Source organism: Protopterus annectens, chromosome 7.part1, assembly GCF_019279795.1.
Source record: "Protopterus annectens isolate FY-2018-M chromosome 7.part1, PAN1.0, whole genome shotgun sequence".
NCBI classification, from domain to species: Eukaryota; Metazoa; Chordata; order Ceratodontiformes; family Protopteridae; genus Protopterus; species Protopterus annectens.
Genome location: NC_056740.1, coordinates 215,096,267 through 215,111,183, shown reverse-complemented (window position 1 = coordinate 215,111,183; position 14,917 = coordinate 215,096,267). Strand labels below are relative to the sequence as shown.

At 41.5% G+C, this 14,917-nt stretch overlaps 1 protein-coding gene across 2 annotated transcripts in view; it reads right to left on the bottom strand.

Moving 5' to 3' along the window:
• The window catches only part of CLPX (caseinolytic mitochondrial matrix peptidase chaperone subunit X), a 1,745,917-nt gene extending 1,735,059 nt beyond the window's left edge, over positions 1-10,858 (bottom strand). For both annotated transcript variants that reach the window (XM_044078662.1, XM_044078663.1), the window contains exon 1: positions 10,462-10,858. In XM_044078662.1, coding sequence (XP_043934597.1) covers positions 10,462-10,525 — 64 coding nt within the window. In that variant the 5' untranslated portion in view covers positions 10,526-10,858. The remainder of the gene's footprint in view (positions 1-10,461) is intronic.
• Positions 10,859-14,917: the final 4,059 nt, after the last annotated feature.

Here is a 14,917-nt window from a genome sequence, read left to right as displayed (position 1 = left end):
TCTGAAATATTTTTTCCTATACCCATTCTGTGAACTACTTGCACCTCAAAAAAGTTTACTGTGTGGGCCTACTGTTTGGAACCTTCCAGCTATCCAATAATCCTCCTATACTGTGCCAATTCGTTCTCAGCAAAGTAACTCTATCCTATTTAAACTAGCAAAGTTCCTCCATTTTCCTGCCTTACACAGCTGCTCTTGCAAAACTGACTTTGGTTCCTTTCCTACCAAGAAATCAGACCTCCTTATTCTCTCTCTCCCAAAACTATCAATCTAGGAATGAAATAATTGAAGCAGAAAATGACTCATTACCATGCAAGATCATAAGATACAACACTGCACATCCCTCATTTGGAGGTTCCCAGCATTCTTCTTGCACTGGGCTTATGCTTCCAGTATTTATTTATTGTCATTTGTTAACCTGGCTGGTCCAACTGAGCCAAAGGCCCATTTTCAGTGGAGACCTGAGGAGAAAAGCTCCAATTACATTTGCAGACATTCTCAAAAAAAAAAAAAAAAAAAAAAAAAACTGTAATTAATACAAAGACTAAAATTTACAATAATAATTTTGACAAGAAACATTTACATAAAATGAAACAAAGAAAATATATTTATAGATAAGTTTCAAAAAATCCAATACAACAGTGGCAGAATAATCCCAGAGTAGGAATATCTACAAGAACCTGACTGTAGATACACTGTAAAGAAGAGCAAGAAAGGTGGAGCTCTCTCCACCCAAGATTGTGCTAGACAGTCAAGAGGAGAAGGTTAACACCCGCACTACACCTCAAGCAGCACATAGCCCTTCTAAACTCACACACCACCAACACTCACACATAGCAACACTAAATCCACATATGCGGAGGCCCTTAACTGTAACCTGCCCAAGAAACAAGGACCTCCAAAGCTAAAACACAAACACCAATCACAACCAAAATGTCACAGAGCTCACAACACCAGTGTGCCACACAGCAACAGCCCCCAAGGCAAGACAACGTACCTAACACTTTAGTCATAGGTGACTCTATAGTCAGGCACACTGATGTCCCACTCACCAGGCTGAACAAGGAGAAAATTACAGTCAGCTGCCTGTCAGTTGTCAGGATCCGCCACATAACGCATGCACTCAAGTCACTCCACAAAAAGTACAAATCTGACTCTGTCACGAAGAGCTCTCGGATCATGTGGCCCAAGCAGGTATGACCCTAGCCCTGAGTAGCATCCTGCCTTCGCCCAGAATGACAACACAATATTAGAACAAAATGACTTCAACAATTGGCTAAGCTTCTGGTGTCATTCAAAGGGGATCCAATATCTGTCTGCCTGGGATGACATGATCGACAAACCACGATGCTTTGCCAGAGATGGTCTGCACCTGTCACCCCTGGGATTCAGGTTACCGGCTAAGGCTCTTGCCACCCCTATAATGCCTTTTTTAGGAAAAGTTCAAAAGACAAAGCCACCACCGTAACAGGTACAAGCATGCAAAATCTGAAGGTAATGCTACTCAATGCTAGAAGTCAAACCTCAAAATGCACTCTCTTGAGGCACTCCTAAAAATGGAAAACATAGATATCTGTGCAGAAACGGAGACCTGGTTCAAGGCTCCAGAGAGCACCCCTACAATACCAGGCTACAACACTTACCACACTTTTCGGCCACCAAACCAGGATCGAAACACTAAAGGTGGAGAAGTGTCCACATTTACCAAGGACATTCACACCACCAGGCTAGTTGCCCAACACAACGTGTCTGAAATTCTCCAGGTGCAACTAACACTAGGTAAGACTGCAATCCAAATTGTAGCTTGCTACAGATCCCCCACCATGCCCCAAGATTCTCACTACACCTTTCTAAATATACTGGAAAATATTAAGATACAACCAAACACCCTAATACTGGGTGATTTCAACTACAGTGCCATTAACTGGGAAAACTACTCGTGTACAAACACCTTTGCCCAATGGTTCTTGGAATTCATAAATTAAATTACAATGCCCTGGATCAACTAATCCATTGTCCCACCAGGGGCTCCAATATCCTAGACCTGATCACTGCCAACATGGGAAACCAATGCTCCACACCTATGGTCACCCCCTCGTTGGCCAGGTCAGACCATAAGCTAATCACCCTTAACATCCACATCCCACCCCCCAGTAAGGAAACCTCCATAAAAAAAACTTCTCCAAAGCCAACTTCATGCTACTCAAGTCAGAAGTGACAGACTTCATGACACCCATGCAGACGGGAACTGAAAGTTCGACTACTGAGTCGTACACTAAGACACTGTACGAGCACATCCATTCATGCATGAATTGTGCCATCCCAAATAGAACCAAGATGCTCTCTTCCAAAAAAATGGAAGCCAATCTGGTGGTTTCCTGCCATAAAAAACTTTACAACAAAAGAAAGAAAGAAAGAAACTGTTGCAGAAAAGAGGAAAATCCCAGGATGCAAAAAACTCCCTTACCAGCCTTAGTAAGGAGCTGAGATCCCTCATAAAATCCTCCAAAGCCAGTTACGAAAATAAAATTGCCAAATATTCCAAAGACAACCACAAGGCATTCTATAACTATATCAATAACCAAAATTGCAATGCTCAGATCTGCTCTGAGCTACAACAGAATGGCATTAAATATGCTGATCCCAAGGATATTGCCAATATCCTGACAGATCGATTCAGTGCCAACTTCACCCCCCCCCTCTCACCCCCTAAACGGCCCATCTCAATACCGGAAGATTGCCAAATTCTGTTAATGATGGCCACACAGGTAAAAAACGCACTCTCCAAAGCTAATAATACAGCATCCATGGGACCAGATGACATCCCAGGCTATGTACTACATGAACTACAAAATGAACTGGCACCTCACCTAAGTGTCATGTTTAATCATAACCTCGCCTCAGGCTTTGTGCCCACTGAGTGGCGCACAGCTACAGTTATCCCACTCCACAAGGGGGGATCCACCTTGGATCCTGGGAACTACCACCCCATCAGTCTGACGAGCCTGATCTGCAAAGCCATGGAACGTATTATCATGGAACTTGTAAACAAAAACATCGGCAACCTTCAAACACTGGACCCCACCCAATTTGGGTTCGTGAAGGGACGATCTTGTCTCCTGAACCTGACTGACTTTTTCAAATCAGTCTCCAGAGCCGTGGATGAGGGTAAGGCAGTCCACACAGCCTATCTGGACCTCGCCAAAGCCTTTGACACCATCCCCCACTCTGGAATGATAGACAAACTTACTAAGCTGGGCATTAATCCCTACGTCACTCAATGGGTTGCCAACTGGCTTACTGACAGAACCCACACTGTAAAAGTAGCGGACTACAAATCCATCTCAGACAAGTGGAGTACCTCAGGGTTCAGTCCTGGGACCGTTCTTGTTTGGCATCTACTTCTCTGAAGTACAGGCCAACACTAAGCGACTCTGGCTAACAAAGTTCGCAGATGACTGCAAACTGGGAGCCATTATTGAATCCCCAAATTATGTGGATACTCTACAAAAGGGCCTTACAGAACAGATGCTTTGCTTGGTGCCAGAGCCATGGTCTCAAGATCAATGCCAAGAAATGTATAGTTAACCCCTATGGGAAAAAACATGTACCCGTGAATTACCACATAGGTGGCAGTACACTAAACACCGAAAGTGTGATAAGAGACTTAGGGACACAGGTGGACAGTGGTCTCACCTTCAATAACCACATATCCACAACAGTCAGGAAATCCTTCTATGTGGCACACCTCATCACTAAGGGCTTTTCATCCAGAAAAAAGGAGGTCATTGTCCCACTGTACTCATCCCTCATTAGACCCACTATAGAATACAATGCCCCAATTGATACGTACCTCTCAAGACATCTGCAACAACTGAAAAGGCCGCAGAAATACCTCACTAAAAGAATCACAGGCCTAAAGCAGATGCCCTATGCTGACCGCCTTAAAAACCTCCAGCTATACACGTGTCGCATATCATCTACTCAGAGGCGATCTCTGCTTAACATACAAGGCCAAGTCAAACCCAAAGCTGTTGGACATGCTACACTTAAAGAAATCCCAATCCCTCAGAGCCACAAGCTCCAGGGATCTAAACCTTGTCATCACAATAAACAAAACATGCTGGAGGGATAGGTTCCAGACTGCCCATACATGTCAAGCAGAGTGTCTCTTTGTCCCTCTTCAAAAGGAACCTTGATAATTGAAAGGGAGAAAGGAAATTCACCCCGGGGATCACATCAGTCGCCCTGCTAGACAGGGGTCCAGGGAAGTAAATAGTGTGGGAAGAAATAGCCAGGGAATTGTTATGGCTAGACTTGTATAGGCCCTAGGGCCGATAGCCTAGTACCAACCTATGAGCTTAGGATAAAAACAGAGAAAAACTTAAAAGTAATCAAAAGTAGAATTTACAAACTGTACACAATAAGGACGGCAGAGGTGGTGGAGCAGTTAGCGTTGCCTCACAGCAAGTGGCTCTCTGGTTCGATCTTCAGTTGGCGTGTCTTCTGTGCGGAGTCTGCATGTCCTCCCTGTGGTCGTGTGGGTTTCCTCCGGTTTCCTCCCACATCCCAAAGACATGCTGCAAGTGGACTGGACACGCTAAAATTGGCCCTAGGTGTGAGTGCATGTGTGTGCCTTCTGTGGAAGGTTGAGCGCCAGGCTGGCAACTCGACACTGTAAAAACTCTATTGCCAATCATGAGGGAACAAGGTGATCTGCTGTGGCGACCCCTAACCGGGAAAAGTCAAAAGAGAGAGAGAGAGAGAGAGAGAGAGAGAGAGAGAGAGAACAGTACACGGTAACTAATCTTTTGTGGGAAAACATTACAAAACAGCAGTGATACACCAAAAAGGACACATTTCATTTCATCACTTATTCCATATTTGAAGTATGAAGAATCCACCACCACTAGGAAAAAAAAACAGGCTGAATATGTTTTCCCCGTCCCCCTTCCCTGTTTATTACCTTAAGCCAATCCCAAAGTTAATAAATATTACCTGTGACAGGCACCATTTTTAAAACTACAACCACCCTTTGAGCACTCTATGCTCAGCCCTGCCATAACACTTACTAACACTTACTAAAACTGCTTGAACTGGGGCACAACTAACTGATAGTTCGTGGAAATACAGGGTACCTACCTGAGTCTCCACATTCACTATCATATGCTCTTATATCAGTTTACTCTGTTACCCGATTGTTTCCAGCCCCCTTGTAAGAGCAACTAACAGGGTCTCTGCCCGCTTCGCTCCCCACATTGCCCCCAATTTCCACCCGCCCCCAGTGAGCCTACCTTTATTACACACGCAAACCCCTCCCATCTTTCCAACAGCCAACCATGGCACTAAACCCAACACTACCTCCTCCATCTCCCCACTACTATCACTCCTCCTCAGCTAACATGTATAAGCATACCATACCTATGCTCACTGCATGCACTCTCTTTGCATATCTTACTTCCTACCAAAACTCCATCATTCCCCCACTCAACCACTACCACTGTACTACTACTCACACCACCACTCATGTCTCACCCTCACTCAGCTCCCCTCCCACCAACTCAAGAACCATCCCTATGCACCTCCCATATATTCTATCAACTATATTATGCAAACAAAAAGCATTCCTACAACTTAACACAGTAACCCTCCCACCATACCTATTACCCACAGAGAACAATCATAAAGTTTCCCTAATAAACAAACACATTCAGAAACTGAGAAATCTAATAACCTCATGCATATCAAAACTAGCCCTGTGCAGACATTCACCCCAACCCTGGCCCCGCCATCTCCAACCCCACTCCTCATAGACTAGAAACCACAACTTCTCCCAAATCACAGCCAACAGAAAGCCAAGTAACCTCCTTCTACTAAGCCTAAATATTAGAAGTATATCCAACAAGGTCCATGAACTCCATGCCACCATAAACTTGTACTCCCCAGATATAGTCATCCTGATAGAAACCTGGCTAAAACCTCACATTACTAGTGAGCAAATCCTCCCTACCAGTTACGGCATACTAAGAGCAGACCGGCTAAACAAGAAAGGAGGCGGTATAGCTATAATATTTAAACAGCATCTAAAACATCCAGCTTAAAATCATCAGCTCCACAAATAGGCAATGAAGAAATAATATACACAAACCTCAAAATAAATCCATCAACATAATTGGATGTTACTTCGCACCTGGCCAAAACATCCCTCCACTAGAAAACCTCCTCGGCTGGGCTACCCACCATCTCCCCCAAGAAACTATAATTTTAGGTGATTTCAATATTGACTGGCAATCCTGTTCTGGCAACCATCCAACTCATCATCTAAACCTTTATGGCTTCACCCAACTAGTCCAGTTGCCAACCAGGATAAATAAAAAACTCCAACAAGCACACTACCCTGGATTGGATACTAGTCAGTAAGAGCCCCCAGTCATATATAGCAGGCTGCTTATCAGTGATCACTCCCAAACATTCCTACTCAAAAACACCTATACCAAGTTAAACCTGTCATCTACTGGTAAATACGTAAAAAGCTAAACTTTAACCCACTCGCATTCATCTCATCCCTCAAAGAATGTAACTGGCATCCCATAAAAGTACCTCAGTCTTGATGAAGTATTTAAATTTTTTTAATACTACCTTCCTGAGTATCCTTAATTACCATGCCCCCATAAGACTTTCCAGAACCAAAAGCACAACCCTCCCCATGGCTACAGAAAACCACTAAGTTTGTCTTTTTGGCTTTTCCCAGTTAGGGTTCACCACAGTGGAACTCCGATCCGCTAATGATTGGCAGTCGAGTTTTATGGTGCCAAGTTGCCAGCCCCTACGCCCAACCTTCAGCGAAGGCACGCCCATTCACGCATGTCTTTCGGAAGCCACTCGACCGTGGGGAGGACATGCAGACTCCACACAGAAGGCACTCCAGCCAAGAAACGAACAGGAGAACCTCTTGCTGTGAAGGCAACAACACTACCGCTGTAGCACCGCAGCTTTGCCACTAAAAAAACAGAAAACCACTAAGTCAGAAATGAAAAACAGGGATAAAGCCTGGGAACACTGGCACAAAACCAACCCCCCCCCCCTCAACTGGACAGAAATTCCTAGAACTACGCAACAGAGTCAAAACGCTAATAAAACAGGATAAATTCCAATACTACCAGTCTGCCCTAGACTCCTCCCAACATAACCCCAAACAATTCTGGTCCTCCATAAACTCCATCCTCCACCCAGGTAAAGTCAGTACCCCTCCTCCGAAAATATTGCTACCTCATTCAACACACACTTCACATAAACCATACTATCACTAGCTAGACAACACAACCCCCCTCCCCTCCAACCCACACATTCAACTCGTAATCTCCCCACTGTCTTCTCTTTTTCCTACCTCCAACATAAAAAAACTCTTAGCTAAACTTAAGCCACCAATTTAGCAGCAGACAACCTGCCAAGTGAATACCTACAAATCGCAGCTGATGCTCTAGCCTACCCAGTATCCATCTTGATTAACCGATATCTGTTAGAAAGTTACGTTCCCAAACTATGGAAAGTAACACATATTAATTCCCCTCCACAAAGGCGGCCCCTCCACAGAACTAACCATTTACCACCCCATAGATATTCTCTCTCCACTCTCCAAAATACTGGAGATGCATTCACTCTCAGGTCTCAGACTACCTCCTTTCCAATACTCAACATGGTTTCCGACCAAACCATAGCACCACCACTGCCTTACTCTCCTTTACTAACTATATCCTTCAGCATAAAAACAATGGCTATCTCTCCTCTGCTACTTTCCTAGACCTATCTAAAGCATTCGACATGGTCCCACACAAACAACTCATCTCTGTCCTCAATAACCTATCCTTCTCTCAGTCACCAACTGGTTTCAGAGTTACCTGTCTGACCGCCAACAATCCGTTGTATGGCAGAATGACATATCTCCCCAACTACCTGTCTCTATAGGGGTTCCTCAAGGATCCACCCTTGGACCTCTACGCTTCTCTATTTTCACCAATAATCTAGCCTCTGCTACCAAACATGGCACACATACAATATGCAAATGACTCAACCATCATTTGCTCAGTCCAGTCCCTACCCAAACTGCAAAAAGTCACACAGTAAGCCTTTTCCTCTGTTGAAACTTGGTTATACAATGCCCAATTAATACTCAACTCAAATAAAACAAAACTACTCATCTTCCAACCCACCAAAAATACTCAAAACAACTCTCACTTTATCACAGCAAAAGACAACACCACTATACACCCAACAGAACACACCAAATTGCTAGAAGTGGAAATAGACAAACTAAAATGTGACATTCACATATCCATGACCACAAATAAGTCCACAAAAAACTAGGAGCATATACAGAAATAAGTAAATTCTCACCAAAGCAGCAAAAATTTCAGTAGCAAATTCCCACCTTATCTCCACCCTACTTTTTGCCTCTCCGATATATACCAACCTAAGGCAATGCGATCACTAGTAAACCATCCACTAAAAGTCCCATCCCTCCAGAATCTACTCCAACCCTATCACACCACCAGACCACTAAGATCCAGCAACAAAAATCACTTACAGGTCACTAAAGCCAATAACTCTGCTGGAGAAGCATTATTCTCTTGCGCCATAGCCAAATTATGGAACTCCCTCCCACCCACAATTACCTCTGTACCATCATGCACCCACTTCAAAACTTTATTAAAAGCGCACCTAAAAACATGCTGGCTCTGCCCTTGCAACTCCCCCTCTAATATCACCCACCCCATCCACCTACTAGCTTTCTTTCCATCCCACTAACTACCTTGATTATAGCAAGCTCGGATGCTCATAAGCCTAACTACTTATTATACAGCCGGAACTTCTTACTGTAACAATTGTTAATGTCTGTTATGTACTTTGCAGAGGATAAGGATTCTAGTTGTCTACTAATGTACTATGTTCTTCATCTGTAACTATGTTTGCAATTTTGAATTGCTGTGTTGATAAAATTGTTAATTGCTATGTAAATCCAATGTAACTACTGTCTGTATATTTTAACTGTGGAGCTTTTCTCCCCGGGCCTCCGCTGAAAATGGACCTACGACGAGTCGGACAATCCCAGTCAACAAATCTAAATAAATAAATAAAATAGTACTACATTTCATAGCAGCTCTTTCTACAGGACTATATATGCAAATATTTACTGCACATCTCAAAGAGAAAGACAACAGTTTAAATCCGCATACTGCTGTAGGTTCTGTAAATAATGCATTGTTAATCAAGTCTAACAAACACAGAAAAAAACAAAAAGCAGTTCAGAAGAGAGTTAAAAATCCAAACATTAAATTCTAAAACAATTACTCAAAACACTAACTGCCCCAAACCCCAATGAAGATGTGCTCCAACTAACGCATTTGCAAATATGAAGCCTAAAGTTTTGCTGTTTGTTCACAAAAAAGAAAGAAAAATGCATGTTCTGTACTCAATTTCATATAAAAGATTAATTTATTTCACACATTTAGACACTTTTGAGCAGAGCCAAACCCATACAAAGTGCTCTGCTAGTCCAAGATAAGTGACACCAGTAAACAGATGCATACCACGCATACAAAACACTGAAAAAGACACTGACAGCTATCATGAAGAAAACAAGACCAGACATACAACCAGATGGAGCCCAATGCGCACAGTGCCTAGTTATATATCTAGCTGAATACACAACCCTTAACCTCTTTTTCCCAAATACGCCGGCAGGTTGTTGCTGTCACATCAAGAGTGTAGCCAAGTATACACTGTACTCTACACAATACATTTTTTCTTTACAACACTCTGAAACATTGTAACTCTTTTCAGATCATATTATTCTTACAACTGTATAAATGAATGCCTCAAACAGCATGTACAAAACTTGCTTACTGAAAGGACTGCAAATAAAAAAAAAAAACAATATCTTGAATAGTTTTACAGGGAACCTATGAAAATGGTGTGTACACTTATTCACTACAAGGGGCAACATTTGGCTGAAATGACAGGTGGGCTGGGGGAAATAAAAGGAGTTTAAGTACAAAGTGGAATTCTCTGGTTACACCCCTATGTACTGCTGCTTAAAGAAATTAATTATAATTACTAAAAAAAATGTTACACCTCCTGTCATACAACTAACATGCATTCTCCCTCTCGGTTAACATTAAGACATCTGTAAACAAACAAAACACACTGGCACATAAAAGTTGATATCACATGCATTCTAGGGATAGAAACTAAAACGTAATTATCTATAGAGGACGGGAAACAGAAGTCTTTCAGAAAACAGTTTCTCGCGACGTTTTGAAAATGCATTCAGGTTTATAAACACTAAGCGGAAAATGTCATCAGTCTTGTCTCTAAATTCCAGTGTCAAACATTTATAATAATAGGTACCACGTTCATACTTTTAATCTACTTAAAACGTCAAACGTACGTTGATCTCCTCACCTTTCTGTCCAGAATTAAAGTACAATTTCAGCAATCTTGCCGCGGAGGAGCAGTTACAGGTCATAGTTTCAAAGAAGAAAATCTCCAACACAATACTGTTTTCTGTTTTCAAACTATTCTCCTACATTCCTCCCATTGACAGTTTTAGGCCTCAAAAAACCTTACAGCACAAATCAGCATTGTAGTAGGCAAGAAAAGAAAACAACATTCCGGCAGAAAGGTACACGGAACTCAGTGGTCATAAAGTATAAAAATTAAAAGTTTATCAGGTATATCTAAATCTTATTTGCTGTGGTATGTCATTTTTTTCTCAATATGCAATGACCTAACTCCGAAACGAAATATAGGGAATAGATAATAAATATTCATTATTTCCCTCTTGTCGTGACTCGATGAATATTAATATAATAGGAGTTACTGGGCGTGAGCAAGCGATGACGTAGAGGTTTGGGATAGACTAGGGCGGGGCTTGCAACTGTGCCTCCAGGTTGGTCTTTCTTCACGACAGCCGTTACGTTTAGACAATACGCGACCTTTTACGTCACTTCTCTGACCGGAGAACAAACATTCTCCACCGAGCTGTTAATATACAGGTAATGGTCACTGACAAACGAGTCCATTGCTAGCCATGGAGCTCGAAAAGTGAAATGCCAACGATTCTGTTTTTACTGGCGCTAAAAACGAGTTTGTTCTTCGGCAAAATGAAATTAAAACAAAAAGTTAAAAAAAAAAATCCGGGAAAAGTTTTTTTGCGTGTGTGTCTCCGTTTCTGTGTACGTATGTACGTGCTTCATTGTATGAAATCGGAAATGAGAGAGCAGTCAAGTTGTTGTTGTTGTGCCTTTTGGCTTTTCCAGGTTAGGGGTCGCCACAGAGGAACTCCGGTCCGCTAATGATTGGCAGTAGATTTTTACGTGCCGACTTGCCGGGCCTGACGCACAACCTTCAACGAAGGAACTCCAATTCACGCATGTCGCCGCACAGAAGACGCTCTAACTGTATAGTTTGTTGAAACGTTTAATGTCTAGCATTACTTACTCAGTTTAATCGACTCTTGTTTTTCCAAATTCACAGCAGCAACTGGAGTCAGTAAATTGAAGAAAGGCACACGGGCGGGGAGTAGTGACCGGCACCTGCAATATATTTTATTTTAATTGTAAGCTCAAGTGAAACCCTTGACAAATAGACAAAACTGGTAGCTGTGTGTATATATATATATATATACACACACACACTCAAATTATGTGCAACAGCCTATGTAAGGTATCTGGGGTACAGTATGATTTTTTTATCTAGTGGGAGAGAAGGTACACTTCCATGTGATGGTTAAGTAGGACAAGCAAAGGTTTTTAAAGTTATGTTTATTATCTAAGATCCAGATTTCTAGAGAAAGGGTATTCCATATTTTTGCAATGGCACTAGAATACAGGGAGTCACCTGAGCAATTCCTGCTTTTGAATATTTCAACTAATGTTTTGTTGGTAGATCTTAGAAGATTGTTAGTGTAGTGATTTATTAGGCCTTGTAGAGCTGGAGTTTTTTTCGCGTGGTAAAGGATCTGATGAGCAATTGTAAGCTGGTTATAGGTCAGTAAGTTTGATAGTTCTAGCCAGGATAGTTGTTTGAGGGCTAAATAATGGTAGGTCCTGAAAGCTGAGTCAGTAGCAAAAGTTTCAGTTTTGTTATATAACAGCTGGTTAATTTATTTAAGTCTCCTTTGTTTAAATTAATTAGTATGGGGGAAGCATAGAGAAGTGTAGAGAGTATGTGTTTTTTGTGATGGTGGATCTGTTTTTATTGGTGAGGTAGTTTTTGCATCTGTAGAGGGTGCCAAATATTTTATGGACTTTTGTTATTGTTTGTGCAATATGTTTGTCGAATTTCATGCTGTTATCTATGATAATGCCTAAAAGGTTAGTTTGTGAGATTGGTGTACAGGGATATTGTTAGAGGAGATAATTTTAAATGGGGGAATGGGATCTATGGCTTTTGAGGGATGAAATAGGATTAGTTGTGTTTTTGTAGGGTTAAGTATTAGTTGTGAGTTGGATAACCACTTTTCTATGACCGTAAAGTATTCTTGGGTAATTTTCTGCAGAATTTGAAGAGAGGCGGCAAAACAGATTAATGCGGAGTCGTTGGCGTACTGGGCCAGACTGGCATGGAGGATGGCTTTGTGAAGGTCACTGGTAAATATTGTGAGGAGGGGCGGTCCAAGGATGGATCCATGTTGGACATCTAAGGTTACTGGGAGGAGAGGAGATAGAGAGTTTAGCCATTTTATGGCTTGTTGATGGTTGATTAGATCATTTTTGAATCATAATAGTGTAGAGTTACTTAGGTTAAGTTTTGAGTACAGTTAGGAGTTTTGAATGGCAGATGGTGTTGAATGCCTTGGAGCGATCGAGAAAGATAGTGGAAACCAGGTTACCGTTGTTCTGTTGTTGATTATTGGTGTTGAAAAAGCTAATAAGGAATGTGGTGGTGCTACAATTGGGTCGAAAACCATGCCGTGTGTTGGTCAAGAAATTATTAGTTAGGAGATAGTTTGTGATTTGGGAATGTATGCATTTCTCTAGAATTTTTGATAGGGGGAATAGTATGGAGATTGGTCGGTAATTAGATAGTTCAGTTGAGTTGCCATCTTTATGAAGCGGTATTATTATGTGTTGAATTTTCCAGAGGGTTGGGGTGCACTGTTCAGAGATTGACCTATTTATTAATAGGGACAGGGTAAGAGATGGCTTTGGCTGTGATTTTGAGGTGTTCTCCTGGGAATTTATCACCTGCTAGGGTTGTGGGTTTAAGTTTTGTCAAGTAGTTATAAATTTATTTGGTTGGTACTGATTGTAGAGAGAAGCAGCTCTGATCTGTTGAGGTGTTGGGATTAGGATATGTTGTAGGAGAACATGTGTTTGTGAGGTTTAGAATGAATTTGGTGAAGTATTTGTTAAACATTCAGTATTGTCTTGAGTGGTATCGATATTTGGGGATGGAGTACTAGTTTTCCCTTTTTGTAGGATGTTATTGATGCTGCCCAGAATTTTTGATGGTTAGATTTATGTTTTGCTTAGATGTCTGAGTAGGGATTTTTTTTTAATATTCTTATTTGTTTTTTGGCCTTGTTTCTTAGTTTGAGGTACATCTGTCTGTTTGCGTTAGTTTTGTTGTGAACCCATGCTGCTAATGCCTTATCTCTATGTTTTAGGAGAATTTGAGTGCTTTTCGGTAGCCAGGAGGCACAATTGGACTTTGTTCTTACTATTCTGGTATAGGCAAGGTTATTTAGTGTGCTCAGAAAAGTAGACTTAAAGTAATCTATGGCATTGTCTAGGGAGAGATCTGATAGAGGTGTCCAGTTACAGTTGAGTTAGTGCAGTTATGAGGTCTTGGAGTTTGAAATTCTTTGTATAATGAATTTGTTAAAGGGAGGTTGTTTTTACTGGTTTAACTTGTCTAAGAATGAATGTAAGAAGGTGGTCGCTAAGGGTGTTGGGGGCGTGGGAATCAGAGTAGTGTGGCAGGTTAGGACGGTTTGTAAGGATCCAATGTAGTATAGACTCTTTCTTGGTTGATTTATCTGTTCTGGTGAAAGTATGGATTAATTGAGAAAAGCCATGGAGGTTAGTGGGAGGGGCAAATTGCAGGTAGACCAGTGTATATGAAAGTCACCTAGTATAACCGTTTCTTAGGGGGGAGGTATGAGATGTCCAATGGAGAATGGATTCTACTCTATTGTTATTCTGAGGGAATATATGCATCAATAATGTTTAGATGTTTTTTTAATTTGAGTTTTAGTGTGAAAAATAAGACTGCATTATTGAAGGTAGGTACATGAATGTCTATAGTAAGGTTGTTTTTGAAAAATGGGGTGATACCCCCACCTCTTTTATGTGTTCTGTCTTTCCTGAATGTATTGTAGCCTGGAGAAAGTAATTCATTATACTTATTATGTGGCTTTAGCCAGGTCCTGTTAAGAACTAGTATATCAGGAGAGTATAGTGACAGAGCTGCTTGTAGTTCTGCTGTTTTGTTAAGCATGCTTCTTAAGTCAATGTTGAGAATTAGGAGATCTGTTGCTTTTCTGAGGGAGTATATTGTGTGCGTTGCTTCATTGGTGGTGGTGTTGGGGTAGGATGTTTGGACGGTATTTGGGTGTATATTGCCACATAGTATTAGTTTAGGTGCTGTGTGTATGGTAGCCAATAGGTATTTAGATATGAATTTCTCATATTATAGGGAGATGTGGGCTTTTGTTTGGTACCGGGGAATTATAAATGGGGCCATGCCCACATGTGATGTGTTGTATAAACAAGGTGCGATTAATAGAATATTTGGCTTGGTTTCTGGAGGGGTTGGGTAAGTGGGAGATTATATTATTAGTCTGGGTTAATGCTTTGATGATATTAGGTAGCATGAGCTAGATTCCTATTAGCAAACCTTGCAATGGTAGCAT